Source organism: Serinus canaria, unplaced genomic scaffold, assembly GCF_022539315.1.
Source record: "Serinus canaria isolate serCan28SL12 unplaced genomic scaffold, serCan2020 HiC_scaffold_33, whole genome shotgun sequence".
In the NCBI taxonomy this organism is placed as follows: domain Eukaryota; kingdom Metazoa; phylum Chordata; class Aves; order Passeriformes; family Fringillidae; genus Serinus; species Serinus canaria.
The window spans coordinates 83,775-99,385 of record NW_026108148.1 but is presented as its reverse complement, the minus strand read 5'-3'; the positions used below and the strand labels follow the sequence as shown (position 1 = coordinate 99,385).

The window sequence follows — 15,611 nt, the reverse complement described above, 5'->3', positions numbered from 1 at the left end:
CTGACTGAAGTTTAAAAGCAGTGAGCGGAGTCCCTGTGAGATGCAGTGTAAACACTCTGACAGATTTACAGCCAACCAAGACTTTGTCACTCCCGAGCTGCTTAAAACAATACAGCAGCTTGGCCCAGTAATCCAACCCTCCACCTCCTTCAGGAAGACTGGTTTGGCCCCATGTCTTTTGGTAGGAAGTGAGCTGCCTCTCCATGTTCGTGCACAGCAGTGGGGCTTTGGTCCTGCACATGCAACTCTGTGGTGCTGCTGCAACACAGGTCACCACTGAGATGACAGCAAATGAGTTCTTTCTTTTAAAGCACTTTTGACACAGACATTGCAAACCATGGTGGACACAATGCAAAACACAATTATGGCACTTGCCTGAAAAAAGTCAATATTACAAGGAGTTTTCTTCTCACTCACACCACTTGGTAAGGAATAAAGTACCCGGCCATTCTTAAAGACAAGCACTGCACTGTGCAACAGATGATGTGTCTGCATAACAGGGAGCAGTCAAGAGCTTTTACCACATCTCTGATCAGTACAAATTACTGTTGTTTCAATCTTGATACACAAGAGATTTCTGTATTGCACTGCAGAGTTTTTGAAAAAAAAAGTCTAGAATATCCCAAGAGGCCTGAAATAATTATTCTAGGAAACTAACCATTCAAAACAAGTGACTGCTCTGAATTTAAGCTTCTTGTTCTTAAATATATTCAGCAGCAACAAATGAAGACACAGTAGATGGAGGGGCAAGCATATGATGTTATTTTGAAAGTAAATTAATAACACCAAGTACTTGAAGTTCATCTGCCCACAGCAAACTGGGTTCCAATTACAGCCACTTTTCCCTTACTAGTCTGTTTTGGTTTGGTTTTTGATTTTTTTTTTTTTTTTAATGACAGGCTTGTAGCTATAGATCTCACTAACAAAGTTTTTGTTTTGGTAAGGATGCAAGTGAGAAGCAAAATAAGAGAGGTGACTTCCGGAGGGGATGCACCCAGCCCGAATTCCTGTACTGTATCCTTGCTCATGCTGTGTGTGCCAGCATCAAAAGAAGATACATCTGGCTGCCCAAGCAACATACACAGATGTTACAGAGCAGGAACACAACTCTGAAAGCTGAATCTCATGTCAGGTTTCTGAGTCTGAGCATGTAACAGCAAGGGCAAAAAGAATCAACACCAACTCTTACCTTCAAGAAAGATTAACAGTAAAGATCTTTACTCCAGGCTTTTATCAGTCAAGTTTTTGACATCCAGTGTTACAGAAGTAACTTAACCTTACCTGCAGCTCTGTATTTTTTGTTACCCTAAATTTTGCATTAAAAAATAATTTGCTTCTGAGCTCAATACAGCACTAACTTTTTAATGAGAAATCACTCTCATAGTCTTTTTATTATCAAACTCTTTCCATTTCCCCTTGTGCTGTTAAACAAAGCTTTTCCAACACTGCAACTCTCATGTGTCCTTTTTCCCAAATTCAAGCATTTACTCTTTTTTTAATCCATAAAAAATTAAGAAAATAATTTCTTGAGTACTGCCAAATCTCTAAAAGGTATTTGCAAAAAAGACTACAGGAAAGACTTAGAAAAGCCTTCTAGTCTCCTGAAAAATGTTAGGAATTCCAAACATGTTTCAAAAAAACAGGGACTAGCACCTCCCAGCTGGTCTGGCATGCTAAAAGATGCATCCAAAAGCAAATCTGTAACAAGTGAGGTGATGGCAGACAGAGAGAAAATCTGCTATTTTGAAATTGAAAAAACTGAACCATATTTTTCTGTTATTTAACTACAGCTGCCAGTTCCTGGGTACATATGATTCTTCATGCCCTGTCCCTTAATGACAAACAGGTCTGTTGCCTGTAATTTCAGGCTCCACAATTTGTTTCATTTCATGAGCAGGCAAGAGGGGCAATGCACTCAAATTCAAGCCAATAACTGCAAAGCTTTTTAAAGAAAATTGTCAAGCTAACACTGAAGCCTAAATCTAGGCAGTTTCCAAACTGAGATCTGATTTTATGGTCAGAAGATGGCACTCAAAACTAGCAAAATATGCTGTTTTTTTCCTTTTTTTCTTGAATACTTCTCACCAACAGTGACTTTAGTTCACATGTAGGCTTAGACCCGACAGTAAATTCTCCTCCTCTCTTCCAAGAGTTTCCTACTGCAGTTATGTTCAGCGCTCAAAAATCTCTTAATTTAACAAACTTCAGTCTATTACTTCAACAGGATGATATATCCTATTTTGAAACATTCTTAATCCAGAGTAAAGAGAAGACCAAGGACAGCCAAACTGACTATCCTTAAAACCTGTTTCTAAAAAAACTACCAGACTAGTAATTACACTTACATGAACTTAATACCACCGGCCTATAGAACTAAGATAAATGACATCCAAGGACTTTAAGAAAAAGAAGGAAAATCTAGTTCCTAAGAACTAGAATCTTAGGAATTACTAAGAATCTTGTAATTTTGTTAAGAAAATCTGATCTGAACCACTGGGAAGACATGAATTTTCTCATTTTTACTGCAGAGCTGTAAACACAGGGAAAGATTATCTTGGTGCTAACATTAAGGACTTTTTCTGTGCAGCAAAACATTTGCAATCTGAACATTCCCCTCCCTCTGCAAGGGCTGTTCTCTTATATAAGAAACTTAACAGTATTTGCTTAAAAATTAAAATTGACAGAAACATTAGAAAACATGAAAAAATATACAACCCATTACATTTATTATGTAACCATAAGAGGATAAGGAAGTAAAGCTTTATTTTAAAACATATAACCTATTTTAAAAGAAATAAAATTATTCTTGAAGAGATGCAGTACCAGAAAACCTACCAGTGGCAACAGAAGTTTCTTGTATAGAATATTCCCACCCCAAATATTAATAAAAATAACATCATGAATTTTAGAACTGTTCAAATCCTTACATTTTTGCGTATTGTCATATTTTCTTCTGCTTATCTGCTCTTTATGATTCCAAATAACACTGAAAATTAAAGTTACTTAATGATTCTTCACCATAATGAAATTACTTAAATTTACAATTATGAAATCTCCTTAGAACATACCTAGAAAGTATGTGGTATTTTTACCTTATCTTTACCCATTCCAGGTTCTCTGTACACTGTCCACTTATGTGCATCATCACTGTATAAAATTCTGTAAGCTGAGACATAATAGTAGTGCTCTGATAAAGTTGATCCAGTAGTTATAATACCTGTAAAAATTGAGGCACACAGTTAGGACAAGAAACTGGCACCACGTTGTAAAAATTAACAGATTGGTTTTTGAATCGAGAGTTGTATAGTGAAGAGTCTTAACTGGTCCCATTAACTTCAAGAAGTTTATCCAAAGGGCCAGGGTGTGAAGCTTCCACAGTGACTGAAACTTAGTAAACTCATTTTACTTACTTTGTGTTTTAATTTTCATGGTATAACCTTGCTAAGCCCTTCTCCCCACACCTCATTTCTTGACGGAAACAGCCCCTTCATTTGACCACAGCTCACTCCTGTCTCCAGCTGCTGGCAGAGCTTTTCCCTGCTCTTGTACCGCCAACCTAAAGGCACTATTGAAAGAACTGCAGCTCGCTACAGCTGACATTGCAGCACTGCAGCACAACTCACACAGCAAAGCTGTTTTGGAAAGGCTTGTTAGCATAAGAATTAGAGGAGTAATGCAAAATCCAAAGAGATAATAAAGGCCACTGGTAAATCCAAGTTGCTTAATGACAGCAAGCCATGCAGCTCAGAGTGTGCAGCTGAGGTTACAGAGACCAACTCAGGCATTTTGGAAAGAGACAAATGCAAATTGATCAGTGGAACATGTTTCACAATAGCCTTAAAGCCCTGGACTCCATGAAGCACTCAACCTAAATCCAATTTAATTTTGATTTACATCAGATGACAAACATGTCCATTAACAACAGCAAATCACCTCTGAAGGATTAAAAAAACACTAACACTGACACTGAAGGTACAACTGCTGCACAGCTACCCTGGAGATAAAACCCAAAATGCCAACACCTCAGAGCTGGTATTGGATTCACTGTGGACATGACAGGCACTAGGGAAAACCTAGGAACACAAGTGACTACACCTGCACCAGGAGGTAGCAGCGGGCTGAACTGACTGGATTTTGATCTGCATCTCCAAGGAGACAATGAGCAGGGAAAGGGAAGAATCAAGGATCCAATAAAACCACAGGAAACACTTCAACAAATTCTGATGGAAGAGATGTCTTCTACTATGAAATGACACCCCTTCAGCTCCAGGCTCGTCAGTGTATTAGCTAGGACATGGAAGCAAATTAAGTGTAATGGTAATTAAATGCCACCTGAGCTTTATCTAAGGCCCAGCACTGGAAAAAAGGATATCAGTAACCAAAAATTTTGAATGCTGCTGAGAAGTCACATCAGATAGCAGGTAAGTACCTGTTACTTTCTTTTCTTTATTCAAGTCAATCTGCAACCACTGATGTTCATCACTGATAAAAGCAGCCCAAGGAGGTCCAATCCTTTTTAGTCGGGCATTTTCAGGTTTCCAAACGTTTACTTGTCCTGTTCGGTTAGGCCACTCGAAAATCGATGATGATGTGATGTGGGAATCAGGAATCACCCCAGACTCCATCCCCAGTGTCCCATAGCAACCTGAACAACAGAAAAGGCAAGGATTGCAAATGAGAACTGAAGTTATGCTGCTTAGATTTCAAGACTTTACATGCAAATATTAAACTGCCATCTAAATTTATTCCATAACAACAATACGAACAAAACACACTGTCTTTTGCTTTCTAACAGGGATGCTAGAACCAAACTAGTCATGAGGATGCCCTGATTTGTGCTTGCTCCAAGGGTAATGTGGATGTTCTCTCAGTCACCACTCAGGCAGAGCACTCAACAAGAAGCACTGGGGAACCTTCATGGTCTAAGAGTACCTCTGGTTGCTGCAGGAATGGGAAACAGGCTATTGGTTCATTAGTTACTTTCTTGTGTCTATATAACTTGGGTTTTCAAACAAACCCCAGCATCACAGTGTTAAACTGAACAAAACCAAAGCTTGTAGGAAGTCATGTCATAATCCTGGCCTTGAGCTCAAACACATCCTTGAAATAAGTTCTATTTTTCTGGGTACCATTCTTATTAAATATTTCTTCCCATGTTGCCTTCTGCTGGTAGCTGAAAAACATTTCCTAAATTCAGGGCTAAATTTCTTGTTCTGTAATACCAATGGTTTTCCTCTCCCATGCACAGTCCCCAGAAGTATCAGCAGAGAGCAATCTTTGCCTTCAGTCAGGCAGGCTGAACAACATAGCCTAGTTTCCCTTCTCCTGTGAACTCCTCCTCTCGACCAAGGGGAGCACTCACCCCTCAAGGAAGGCAGAGATGGCAGAGCCCACATGTGACTGGACCCCAGAGAAACTCTTGCCCATGTCCTGTGAGATGGCATTAGTAGTTTACTGTCTCTGCTGAACATATGTCACCTGCTGCAGCACAGGATCACAACACTAAGGGAATTCTTTCCCTCATGTGTCATTTTCCATCTAACATGCTGCCACTTGGCAGCAGAAATGCCTCAGTCTCTAAATACCTGCTACATTCCACTCTTTGCTCTGTGATGCTTCAGTTAATTTCTATCAAGTCTTAGACAGTTTTTCCTGTATAAGTAGTCTCATCTTCCTCTGCACTGACCACCCCTCTAGCAATAATAACACACTCCTCTACTTCATACCAAGTCATAAAACCAACTGCAACAGGAGGAAACACACTAGTACCTTCACAGCAGTCTGTTAAACCTAATTTGAGCATACTACAGTGCTCTTCCCCCTCACCTAACTCCTAGGCAACCCAACTACAGACATTTCAATCTAGAGCTGCATCTTGTCTCAAGCTTATTCAATAATTTCTCTCGTGTCACTGAAGTTCACAAAGTCTAGATCAGCATTTTTTCCTATCTCTTCCAATTTCCAGGCCATTTAATTACTTTCACACACACTATCAGATCCCATTGTGAAAGACAAAAAAAACCCAGCAAACCCTGCCTGGATCACTGTGTTTAATATTCTTTATGCATAAGGACACTAGACCAGTAATTCCTTCTTTCAGCTCCTGCAGATGCCTGAGAGAAAAATAATTTTAATATAATGTGCACTATATTTTCTAATTTTTGTTTATTTATACATTTCCATTACCAAACACTCCTGCACATCAGATTCCTGTCTTTATATCCCAATTCAGTGTGCCTTTGATTTATGTATTAGGAAAAGCATTTATTTATTTTGAGAAGTATGTGCATGATTCCCCCTCCCTTTCTTTTTTAAATTTTATGAAAAACAGATGTGATGGCTTTATGGTTTTTACATTGTTATTAAAACAGTTAAAGAGACTAAGGAAAGGCCACTGTCTTCACATTATTTCCAACATCCACTCAAAGATGGCATTTAAAGTGACTTACAAAAAAACTAGCTTCCACTTCGAAAACTACAGCTAATTTATTTGATTAGACTGAAAGAATCTCTTTCTGCACATAAGCAAGGCTTACTTGAAACACTGCTGTACCTATAAATTAGAGATGATTAATCATCAAGTTGAGATAGTAAAACAATTCAAAAATATACATTATTGAAGAATGCAGTAAAAAGGTCTCACAAATGAGAACAAAAATTAAGATATCAAATATCTGCACACCTATTTCTATTCACAAAGTTTGTATGAAAGTAGTAACATGTAATACATGTGATAACGCTTACCACTTGTCTTAAAGGTGAAGAGACTTGTAGACAAGGGTCCCCTGCAGAGAACAAAAGATGATGTTTTGCAGTACCCAGTGAGAAATATTGAACCAATGTGTCTTCAATTTATTTTTCTTGTGTGCTTGTCACTGAAACCTATGCACATGTGCCTGAACAAGCACATAATGATTAACCCATCCTGCCAGCAAGTTGCAGCACTTTCAGTACAAACACCTACTCCAATGACATCAAGTCCAGAGATACTGGGTTACATACTTTCAAATAAACATCTACCCAGCAAAATGCAAGAGTTCATTGAAAAACTTTCTTTTCTTTTCAAATTAAGCTTATCACAGTAACAGAAATCAATCTCCTGTGATTGCTTTCATTTTTGGGTCTTGAGATACAATGACAAGTGACACTCTTTTCCTGAAACTGAAAAGCTACAATTAAATTACTGTTTTTCCACAGACCAGTAGGAATTATAACCAAGATGGTAAAAACTCTTTGCAGAATTTGGTAAATGAAAATTTCTGGTCTAAAGATTAAAGGTATTTGGTAAAACAATTTGGTAAAAAAATTACACAACAGCAAAAGTGTGAGAAACTTAGAGAAGAGAATCTGTCCAGGGAACATATAGCTCCAGGAGCTGAAATTAATCCCACAGTGAGACACTACCAAGACCTAAGGTGCTAAAGATAAGGAAATTATAGGAAATACACTTACACTTTTGAGGTGACATTGTTAGCCAGGGAGCCTTCATAGTACGGAATGCCCTTGCTGATTACAACATTAATTTGACCACCCAGAGTATCTGACACGACACCTGCGTGAACACCGGCCATACAAAGTGATGATGACTTGAAGAAGGAAGGGAAAGAAAAATTTCATACTACTAAGTGAATAAATTAAACACCATGCAATACATTGTAAATCTACACTGTCCAGTTACAGTCTTTGTTATTATTACATTAAAATACTATTCTTAGTTAACTGTTATCTCGGTTATTTAGAAACCATTCATCTTTACTTATTATTAAATTTATAAAAACACAAAAAGAAGGCCCTACTGTGTCCTCACCCAGCTGCATTTAGAATGTAACTGTTGTAATTAAATGACCTCAAACCAACACCAAGGTGCATCAGCCTGAAAAAGCCAGACAGCCTGGCTCAGCCTATAATAAATTATATTAGGCAACAAAACATGTAAATACATAGAAAACTTTTTAATAGGAAGCACATTGAAAGAACGTTTGTTTATTTTCTCACAATTAAGGGGTGAGGCACTGCAGATTTTGTAGCTTTAGCCAAGGGTTTTTTTATCATATCTTGTGGTTAAACGTGATTTAACCATCCAGCACTGATCCACGTAAAGCCACAGTAATACATCCACACAACTCATCCTAAACAATCTATGTTTTACAAGTCAGTGGAGACCAGTAATAAAAAATGTTTTTGCAGGGTGTTGTGGGTTAACAGGGAAGTGAGTTTTTGACAGAGAGGTTGTGGCTAAACCAATCAGTGGTCAGATGTGAATATTGGCACCTGATGTGGCCATTGAAGACATGGACTGCCTCTGACAACAGAGGGGTTAAAGCAGAGCACTCCCAGGGGAACTTTCTCCTCTTGGTTCCGGTGGTGAAGAAGTCTCACCTTGCCCCCAGCCTGTAGCTGGGTAGGGGAGGGGGAAGTCATGCGGCCTGGCTGAGGGGTGGTGATGAACTGAGAGTTGATTATCTGAGGGGTGGTAACTGGATTGAGAATATAAATTTTTATCTCATTGTGCTGTGGTGGAAACTGAGGGGAGGAGGAGGAGGAATGTTTTGGGAAGGTTTTTCATTCTGAGTTCTGTGTGTGTTCCTTTTTATATATTGTAAGTTATTAAAGTTTTTTCCTTCATTCCTAAGCTGGAGCCTGCTTTGCTCTATTTTTGGTCACATCTCACATCAGCCACTGGGGAGAATATATTTTCATGGGGGCACTGGCATTGCACCAGCGTCAAACCATGACACAAGGTATCATGTTCTTGCCTTTTCTCCTTGGATGACAGAATCTACTAACAAATGTTACAGTGAAACTTCCCTGGCTTGCAGGCTGCAGGTGTCACAGTGAGCAGCACTCATCACACCAAGTCCATAAGGCTTGCCCAGAGTAAGCTCACATCCAACAGGTCTGGCATCAACACGGCTCCCCTCTCCATTAAAGTAAGAACATGGGATTTAGTAGGAGATGCAGCTCTCTCCTCCCTGCTCACCAGATGTCAGCAGCGAGAGTTCCGAGCCCTCAAGGACTTTGAACATTGGGGTCACACAGAAATGAATCAAGATTTTGGGTACTTTTTAAAGCAGCAACAGTTCCCATAGATTTGAAAGAGATGCATAAGAAACCTCAACCTGAAATTTGGTCCAAAGTGCTAGACAATTTCATTTTTTTCCACACAGCCTGACTTCTGGGAAATTCACAGCCTTTTTTCGTTGATAAAGTGTACAAAAAGGTCGCAGGGCATTTATTTCCTTAAGTTTCCTTAGGAAAAGGTTTTGTTTTCCTCCATGGAAAACAATTATTCCAGATTTTGCAAAAAAACTCCCAACAAGCAGAACTCCTATTGATGCTGCAAATCTGTGAGGCAGAAAATCAATTTAATATTGTTACTAGCTACAAAAATTACCTTGCAGCCACTTAGTGAGGACTCACTGGGGACCAGAACATGTAACACACTTACACTGTGGTGACATTTTTACATGGGGGTGATTGTTTAAGCAAGCAGCCTGGGATTTGCAAATATTTGGGGAACAAAAGAAATAGGTACATCTTAAGTTTGTATTTAATACTAAAATCTTTGGTTACTAACATTTTTTACATTGTCTTACCTCTGTGCTACATCTAAGGGCTTATTAAAAGAGTATTTTAAAATTAAAACCAAGGATTTAATGTAATTTTTAGCAGACTGCTAGCAAAATTATAATAACTTAAAATAAACAAAGCAAACATCCTCCCATGCTATGGCAAATTCATTAACTGACCTGCAAAGGCTTACATTAGAAAAATACTGTAGAGGATTTTACAGTGTTTTAAGTAAACAATACATCATTAAAGATATTCATTACCAATTTACAGAACTACTCTTACAGCATTAAATTTGTTTTGCAAATTATTTTATAGGTGCTGAGCACAAACAGTATTTCATCTCTAAAGTGTAACAAAAATTAAATTCACCACTAAGACAGCGCTGAAAGAGGCACTACATTGTAAAAAATAAGACATCATTAAAATAACTGGTTCTTTCTTTATAAATCTCAATTTCCCAGCCTGAGAAAACCAACTAAAAGAAAAGAGGAAGTAGAAAAAAACCAATATTTTGATTGATCCATCCTTCTCTGCAGGACTTAGACAAGTATTTGAGACTCCACTACACTACTCGACTTCTTGGAGATGGCAACATCTGAAGCACCCGTCATTTAGCATCAGTGCTAGAAAATGAGTAGTATATTACTCACTTTTAGGAAGTACAGATACCAGCATACAGGAAGCACAACTAATGCAAACAACTACAACTGACTTGCATTATCCATCATGTGTTTCATGAAAATTCACTTGAGCCCGTATTTTCACTTACATCTCTGTATCCATGAGGAATAGTGCCTGAAATATCAGCAAAAGGAATCACACATCCAGCTGGACAATACTTACTGAAAGAGAACAAAATATCAAGTCAAGATACGCATGCACCTACAACTCTCTTACTGTTATAATAAAGTTATGGTTTTGATTTACGAGACTCTGCTATTCACGTATCACTATGTAATGATATCTCCTAACTGAAGATCTATCAAATCAGACCAAAAATATTCACAAGTACACAACAGGAAGACAGACATTTGAAAATGTTTAAAATAAGTCCCAGCTGAAAGTACAGTTCCAGTCTCAATATGATGAACTCGTAAAGCCAGCATTTCATATTATGAGTATTATGTGGCTCCTGTAAATTCACAGTCATATAACTAAAAATATTACTGAATTTTATTTTATTAACTAGAGACTTTCATATCTATTTGTATTGCACCCTTAAATAAAGCATCTGAAAAGTAATGCTATTTTGTAACAGCTTTTGGCAATGCTTAGATCATAAAAACTGGCCATATTACCACTAGCTCATAAAAAGCAAGAGGCAAGACACCAGCACCTCTGGAGCAAGCCTGTGTTCATGTTCTAGGACTATTTCACATTGCACACATGAAAATCATTACATCTTCAAGAGCTAAAAGTAAAGTGGAGCAAATGCATCAACATTTTCACCACAACTCAGCAACAGCTGAAGCAATGCTGTAGTTTCCATGAAAACAGGCAGATTCAGAGACTTTGTCACACACTAGTTGTAGGTTCTGGACTAATGCCAGAACCTACAACTAGAGCCCTATTTTGGAACCTGGGAAAATGAAGGAGAAATGCAAAGGTTGCACTTTGAAATGTTCCAGGTTACCATGGCTTAAGTCCTATAAAAATTAAACTTTGACACTTCACAGTAGTCTGCAGCTTTAAACACTGGCCTTGTTTTAGATGGAAAGTGGGAAGGAGACAACAGGAAAATGACACATTTTCCCCTCCAGAATGTAGAGCATTCTGTGTCTCCACAGAACCTCATTAATGAGAACTAAACTGTGAAATGGGTCTGCAATTTCTAATACATGTCATCATTTAGTGCTCCTTAGGTAACTGTAATACAAATTTCAGTAATTAAGTTGTGTACCTGCTAAAATATATTTATAAAAGCAATATTCTTTCTATGAAAATGAGATACTAGCTCCTATGTGTTAGGTTATACTGTATACTGCATGTAAATAACACAAATGGGAGAGACAGGAGGAGGAAGGAGGAATGCAAATGTCAAAATTCTTCAGCTCTAACCCTAATTAGTTTGTGTCTCAAGTTCTCTGGATGGCCAATTTCAAGCTGCATCAGAATATGTAACAAAGTAAAGAAGAAACACTAAAATTACTTCTTTAAAGAGACTGGGAGGAAAACAGGTAAAAATCAGTCTTACTTGAATTCTGGTTCGGAAAAGTGACTTGCATTGTCTAAACAGGTAATTAAGTCTGGAAAGAAAAAATGTAAGTCAAAAGGATGAAAAAGACAAAAGGCTGAATATGTTTTTTAAGGTGCACAAATACATACATTTAAGCCTCTGAGGCTTAACAAAAAGTCTCAGAATGAAAAAACCACATTCCTACAAAATTTTCTTGCAACAGATTTTGTATCATAGTAGAACCTTGCTAATTGTCTGAGTAACTGAAAAATCTACTGAGAATATGACACTAGATAATACTACAAAAATTCATTATCTATGCAGCCTAATTTTAATTTATAACTATATTTCAGAGATAAATCAGAAACAGAAACATATGCTCTTTTCACAAAATTATATTAATAAGATAAAGAGGCCTGTGTTTTCACCATTTAATGGTTCTGCAGTGCTGAACACTGAGAACACCAGAGAGAACAAATGTTAGAATGCTGTGTTATTGGCATCCATGACTGATACCACAAATTTCTTGTTTGTGTCTGCTGTGTATCAAAACCTACAGTACAAAATACAGAGAGAAAATACCTTACAAAATTAAAAACTGAGACTCTTTATCTGCTCTTTTTAGAATAACTTCCAGATAGGGTTTTTTGCCTTCTGACGCAGCTGCGGCTGCTCCTTCATGTCCTTGCAGATGACGTGTTAGCACTTACCTTTACAATGAGTGGGAAGAGATGCAAAACAAATTCAGCAACCTCTTTCAGAGGCTTAAAAGAACCAAAAAAAGGGGGAAAAAACCCAAGAAAAGGACAAAAAAACTAGTCTTCAGATAATGACATTAAAGGAGTACAGGGTGCTGCTACTGAAATAAAAATTTCCATGAGGTTAGTCTGTGTAAAATATAAACAGTTGATAAGAAAACTTGTTAGCTATCTGCCACCTTGACTACTACCTAAAAACATGCATTTTGTCCTGAATCTGAAGCAGTCCTTTCATTTATAACAGACAACTGACATTTTTCCTCTGCTATTCAAGGCAAGCTCTGATACCATTTCTTTAGAACTACAGCAACTTTTAGGTAGGCAGTGAAATCTCCGACGCAGAAGTATCATGAAGAGTGTACTAAATTTTTAGAAGTTAATTTGTAAGAATATGAGAGTAAATAAACTGGTTCTGTTTTTACTAGACAGCTCTAGTTTTGCCAGAAGAGAAAAACCAACAAGTAATTATAAATACCTGATTTGCCAGTGGTTGAATAAGCTGCAAGAAATCCACGTCCAGAAGTGTGAATTCCACTCATGAACTGTACTGTGACTTCATTACTTTTTGAAGTAATTAAACCATCCATTTGAAAGCCAAACCCACAGTATTTTCCTGTGGAGAGAACAAGGAGAACAAATATTGACCCAAAACAACACATGTAATGAGCATCTTATTCAATTTCCAGCCTCTTATTACATCTGCAGTATAGGCTCACATTAGTTCTGGTGTATACTCAAAAGCAAATCCATGAAAATTACACTAAATAATGTTTAGTAGTCATTTAAAGCAAATGGCAGACTGAGTTCCACATTTGTTTTGTCACTGTCAAAGGTCTTGCATACCCCAATACCTGCAGATAAATGAGACCTTATCCCATTTATCTCTAGCCATGCATAACCTCCAAACTCAGAGCTTCAAAGATCGTGAGGAATCTCACAAGGCAAAGGATCAAGCTAGGACAATGAGAAGCATCTACAGAAGGAAATGAGAAAAAAGCCCTCCTTTTCCCAAAGCCGCTGAAGTACTTCCTCCTCATAGACTCTTCCATGGTTTCTGTCACATACTTTCCCTAATTCTGGACAGCAGCAGGCACAGCTCACTGCATTTCAGCAGTATCCTACATACATCATATCACAGGTAAGCACCATTAAGATAAATTACCAGTTAGTTCATTTTCTATTTTGTCATACCTAAAAACCATAACTGTGGTATTCACATATTCTTTGAACAGGGAGAGACATAATTCTCTCTCCCAGGATTTTCCTGGGAAGCTGAAAGTCTGTGAGAAAGCTCAGACAAAGAAGAAAAACAATTATCTTCACTTGCTGCATCTGTTGTATGGCACGTGGGGAATGTGTTGTGGAGATTGTTTACAAAAGGGATTTGTTAATTAGACACTGGTGATGGTGTTTTGGATTGATTGACCAGTTAGGTCAAAGCTGTGTCATGACTGTCTGTAAGGGTCATGGGTTTTTCTTTACTATAGTATAGAATGGTATAGCATAGTATTAGTGTAGTATGTAGTATAATATAGTATAGCTTAATAAAGCATTTGTTCAGCCTTCTGCAATCATGGAGTCAATGCATGTTACTCCTTGGTTGGGGGTCAGCCTGAGACAATACATAACAAAGGTTCTGTACCTGGGTGCTTCTCTTGCCATAGAAAATAAACAAAAATAACACAATTTCAACTGCTGGAGTCCACACATATTGACAGTATTTGCCCTATGAAACTCTAGAATTGATACCACATTAATGGATGAATGGCTGTTAAACAGGCCCCTGTCAACATGGAATTCTCCAGTCCTACTAACTAGAAGCTTTAGTTAAGATACTGACCAATTAATTAACTTGTTTAGAAAAAATAATCTTTTCTGCTACAGGCTACCATGATCATTCGATATTGTAGAAACCATCTATAACCCTATTTAAGATTCTGCAGTGGATAAGCAAAGTGGATCATCACCAGCAGTAAATGACACAGCCTTTGTTTCAGCTCATCATTCTACTTGCTTTCCTCATGAGTATGTTATCATATAGCAGAAATAGCAGAAAAAGAGGCAAGACTCCTTTCTCAAATAAAGGCAAATTACCATACTAATGCAGAGGAAGTGGAGTAATACAGTCCTGCAGGAATAGTTCTTAACAAATATAATATAAAATAAATATAATATGCATGCCAATTTCCTTTAAAAAGTGAGCTGCACTCCCAAACACTATCAAGATAATTTTAAAAAATTTAAAAGTTAAAATACAAATTCCTGTCATTATTCAGAGCTTTCTAGATGTTTCTTATTCAGATTTTTTTTTTAACAAAGCAAGGATATCTTCTAATAAAAAAACAGAAAATTTTTTTTTAAAGTTTTGTTTTCAGCCACTGGATCTTGTTACATGAGTGACCATCATGAGACTCATCTTAAAACACCATTTATCCCCTTCTTCCGGCAAATACAAATACACAGTGCAAGCCATTCAAATCCAGCTTGGACAAACTCTCCAGTGCTGCTTGCCCCATGAACATACATCCTATGACAAATGTGTCACAAGAGTGATGCACTTCATGATTAATAGCAAGGCATACTTTTGAGACTATAAATCATTTTTCTAACTCTTCCCTGGCCTCTTGCATGATTTTTGACAATCTTTTAAAAAGCAAGCGCTAGGAATGGACAAAGCATGATGGCAGCAACACCTCTGTCAGAAAGTGTGCGCAGAAGATGTAATATTGCTATTTTGTCTGCACTTATGCATTGAAGGATCCTGAGTGCTTTTGTAAAGCTACAATACAGCAGGAGAGGGAGCTCTCATGTCTTAAATAAGTACATCTGACTGAAGATGCACAGTGATTTGACTGTACTGAAATCTTATAAACTCCTCTAGATCTCACACTAGAGACCAACCTAACACTGAGTATTTGAATCTTCTTTTGATTTCTTCATAAGTATTCAACAGGCTTGGAATAAGCACTAGCCCTTAAAAGCTTCATTAGAAACCCTCTCTGTTTATCAATGAACCCACTAACAATTTATTTTTAAATCTAACCAGCCCACTTTTAAGTCATTTTGGGTTAAAAAAAGTATGACTGAATTTCAGATTTTGTAAA

The 15,611-nt window shown here is 37.6% G+C and overlaps 1 protein-coding gene across 3 annotated transcripts in view; it reads right to left on the bottom strand.

The window, feature by feature from the left end:
- DCBLD2 (discoidin, CUB and LCCL domain containing 2) overlaps positions 1-15,611 on the bottom strand; it is a 69,305-nt gene that overhangs the window by 18,511 nt on the left and 35,183 nt on the right. For all 3 annotated transcript variants that reach the window (XM_050987638.1, XM_050987639.1, XM_050987637.1), the window contains exons 3-9: positions 12,983-13,120; positions 11,768-11,819; positions 10,343-10,415; positions 7,453-7,586; positions 6,745-6,785; positions 4,430-4,645; positions 3,093-3,217 (exon numbers count right to left, since the gene is read on the bottom strand). In XM_050987638.1, the coding sequence (XP_050843595.1) occupies positions 3,093-3,217; positions 4,430-4,645; positions 6,745-6,785; positions 7,453-7,586; positions 10,343-10,415; positions 11,768-11,819; positions 12,983-13,120 (779 nt within the window). The remainder of the gene's footprint in view (positions 1-3,092; positions 3,218-4,429; positions 4,646-6,744; positions 6,786-7,452; positions 7,587-10,342; positions 10,416-11,767; positions 11,820-12,982; positions 13,121-15,611) is intronic.